Source organism: Ornithodoros turicata, unplaced genomic scaffold (genome assembly GCF_037126465.1).
Source record: "Ornithodoros turicata isolate Travis unplaced genomic scaffold, ASM3712646v1 Chromosome13, whole genome shotgun sequence".
NCBI lineage: Eukaryota > Metazoa > Arthropoda > Arachnida > Ixodida > Argasidae > Ornithodoros > Ornithodoros turicata.
Genome location: NW_026999307.1, coordinates 2,540,320 through 2,543,962, shown reverse-complemented (window position 1 = coordinate 2,543,962; position 3,643 = coordinate 2,540,320). Strand labels below are relative to the sequence as shown.

Here is a 3,643-nt window from a genome sequence, read left to right as displayed (position 1 = left end):
AAAGCAGATTATTCTTACTTCACATTTCCGCCAATGTTGAGTTAAACCCCTTTTTTTATAAACGGTCCCACATCTAGGGTAACCCTAGTTGTGGACAGCAAACCAATCTTCGTGGAGAAGCCCCGATGACATAGATCGCAAACCTATCAGCAAAGCAGATTATTCTTAAGCGCGGACCCCATAACAAGCGACATGCTACAGAATTTGTCGCTGTCGCGGGTGCTAGTGCTGCTGCTTACCGACCCATTTGACCAGCGACAAAAGCGAGCTGCGAAACAACATTTCACGAAAAAAATCTGCATTTACCAACGTAACACCCCACGCCGTAATGTAATTTTAGTTTATATACACCACACAACCAAATGGAGTCATCAATTAATAGCGCCAAATTATGTGTACATGAGTGTCAGGGGGCCGGCTGTTGGTGGCGCTGCGGTTCCCGTGCTTTCTTCTGCTTGTTTGCTTGTTTGTTTGTTTTCAACTCGTTCCGCTGCTTGTACTTTCGTAAGCTCGCTTGCTTTTCGGCTATCTGTTTCGAAATGTCGAAAGTGCGCGCTTTGCCAGTAAAGAGGATTCTTGACCAGCAGGTGATGCGTTTGCGGAGAAAGCAGCTGATCCTTCGGCTACTAATATACCTTCTTTTATGGAGGCAAACATGTGAACCGAATGCGCGGCGATGCTGGATACGTGAGGAATGGCTGTACCGAGAGACGGAAGGAGCCTACAGCACAATGGTTAGTTTATGTTTCATATCTGACTGTCACGATCGTACTAACTGACAGATATTTTAATCACTGAAACGTACGGAGGATGCAGTCCGATGGGTCCGATCTGCACTACAGTATCCTCAGAATGACTCCCGAGAGATTTGCCCATCTTTTGAGTCTCGTGATGGATAAGCTGAAGAAAGAACCCTCGGGCCGCAAAGCAATCTCTCCTGAACAAAGACTTGCAATTACCCTCAGGTATCGACAAGCTTGAGCTTTTCGTAGCGGCAATTCCTGTCCTTTTGGTTTACTTTCACATGTACCACACCGTTATCGCAGGTATCTGGCCACCAGGGAGAGCGTGAAATCTATGGCGTTCCTGTTCCGTGTAGGATTTGAAACGGCAAGGCGCATAATCCTTGAGACCTGCAATGCCCTTTGGGACATCTTGCAGCCTGTTTACATGCCAGTAGGTGGTTATCATCTGAAGTAGCACACTGTCCATATTTGACAGACACAAAGCAGGCATATGGGATGCAAGGAACATTATATTTCAATTGGTTCAGTTTATATTAATCGAAAAGTGCATGCCTGCTCTTGCAGGAACCAACAAGGACATTGTGGGAGAGGTCTGCTGAAGGATATGCCAATAGGTGGCAGTTCCCAAACTGCATTGGAGCGGTTGATGGTAAACATGTTCAACTGCAAGCACCACCACTCAGTGGATCTCTGTACTACAACTACAAGGTGATCAATTAAAGCGCAGATATTTCTTTTCTACTTTCAAATGTGCATATTCTGAGGATCTTTTTGGTTTTCCGCAGCATGATTTCTCCATCAACCTGATGGCAGTATGTGACGGCGCATACTAATTCCTCGCAGGGTCAGTTGCAGACTATGGTTCCCATTCTGACGGGGGAGTATTTAAAAACTGCCCCATTGGCCAAGCACTTGAAAATGGCCGGCTGGACATTCCCCCTCCACAGCTGCTAGCTGCGACTGCTATCACGCTACCCTGCGTTTTCGTAGGAGATGAGGCGTTTCAGTTGAGGCCAAATTTCATGAGGCCGTACCCTGCAGCATCCCTCAACAGGACCAGGCGAATTTTTAATGATCGTTTGAGCAGGGCCAGGTTAGTCCCATGAATGGCATGCATGAGAAGTGACACGTTATACATTCATAACGTTTTCTTTCCAGACGATGCATTGAGAATGCATTTGGCATTCTGGCCTCACGGTGGAGGATATTCCGACGCCCTATTTGCTTACACCCAGACAATGCAATCAAAGTGGTGCAGGCCTGTGTGGTCCTGCACAATTACCTTCTAACTGAGGAGGACCCTACTGATACTGGTAGTTACTGTCCGTCAGGTAATACTAGTTTTATTACGTAACTAAAGACAAAAGTAAAAACAATGTACTTTCTCCTTTATTGTTTTGGCGCATGTGACAGTTGCAAAAAGCATCTGCTTCTATGAAACTTGCAGGTTCTGCAGACATGACTGCAGGGTCAGGCCAGACAATAGAAGGCCAGTGGAGGACGGAGAGCAGAAACAATCCGCCACGCGCTCTGGCAACGATGCACCGGTCTTCCGCCAGGAACTTTTGTCGTGAGGCAGCAGATGTGAGGTTTCTCCTTACACAATACTTTTGTACTGATGCAGGCTAAGTGCCCTGGCAGTGGGACCTGTCTTAACTGCTTTGTGTTTGTATATATTTATGTGTCAAGAGAACATACATTTGTGCCTCGTTAATATGGACCCAATTAATAAGGACAACTTGAATTATGGATGTTTATAAGTCCCAAACGTCGCCACACCAGCATTGGACAGCTGTTTCGGCCTTATTGGGCCTTCATCAGCAATGCGTAGGTGGGCGACGTTTGAGCGAGTGGCGTCGGAAGGTCACGTGGAACGTGATGTCCTCCCGTCAGGGTGAGAAACTCACCTCTGAAAGCCAATAAGGCCGAAACAGCTGTCCAATGCTGGTGTGGCGACGTTTGGGACTTATAAACATATGTTCAACGTGCAGCCAAAGAGCCTATGCTATTTTTCTTCACTTGAATTATGGATGATTTTTGTGAGTACCAAACTTTTTCAATGAAGTTGTACCTCGTTAATGTGGAAACTCGTGTTTCAGACAGTGACACTAATTCAGAAATTTTTCAATAAACCTTCAGCATTGTTTTTGTTATTTCCTTCGTATTCGATAATGTGGACGATTCGCTTTATGGACGATTTTGGTCGGGGACGAAAGTATCCATATTAATGAGGCACGACTGCACATCTAGGCGTTTTAAGAAGGTTCAAATTCCTGTATGTATCTGTGTACATTTTTTCTCTCTCTCTCTATGTATATATAGAGCAAACCAAGTACAAAATCTCAAAAGCAGCTATTTAAAAGACGTGACCAGCAAGTCATTCAGTTTTGACCTGACGAAGAGGGAGCTTGCCTCAAAACGCTGTCTCATTTGTATAATATTTGTATTTGTAGTGACATATATTTCTTTTTTAATTTATGTACATTTTAAGTTATTACTCCTCATAAACCACTGTCTCATGACTCACTTCTTGTGTTTTATATTACTGTGTGGCCACCTGAACCTATTTCAGTGCATGTTACATATATATAGAAATAAAGAGACTGAGAGTAAATAAACAAGAAAAACTCCAAACAATAGGGGGCCAGGAGACATTAACAGAAATGGTCGACGTTTTGGCAGTAGGACTGTTTGTTTTGTGTGTGTGTTAGCATAGTGAGGCAATCCTGGCTATGAGCGGCGAACACATGTAGACAGATGAAGAAAGGATAGCAGGGAGGAAAGGAGGACACGTGGGTTGGTACGCGTCTTGGGCCGACTTCAAGGGGAACTGGGCTAACATTCGTCTGGAAAGTCTGCCGGAAAACTCCAGACAGGACAGCCAGTGCAGGGATTCA

At 44.9% G+C, this 3,643-nt stretch overlaps 1 protein-coding gene across 1 annotated transcript; it reads left to right on the top strand.

The window, feature by feature from the left end:
• The first annotated feature begins 891 nt into the window (after positions 1 to 891).
• LOC135372179 (uncharacterized) lies at positions 892 to 2,375 on the top strand. The gene is made up of 7 exons (XM_064605868.1): positions 892 to 965; positions 1,047 to 1,176; positions 1,311 to 1,395; positions 1,590 to 1,839; positions 1,905 to 2,077; positions 2,194 to 2,316; positions 2,371 to 2,375. The coding sequence occupies exons 1-7, from the start codon at positions 892 to 894 to the stop codon at positions 2,373 to 2,375; spliced, it is 840 nt and encodes a 279-aa protein (XP_064461938.1).
• The last annotated feature ends 1,268 nt before the right edge of the window (positions 2,376 to 3,643 follow it).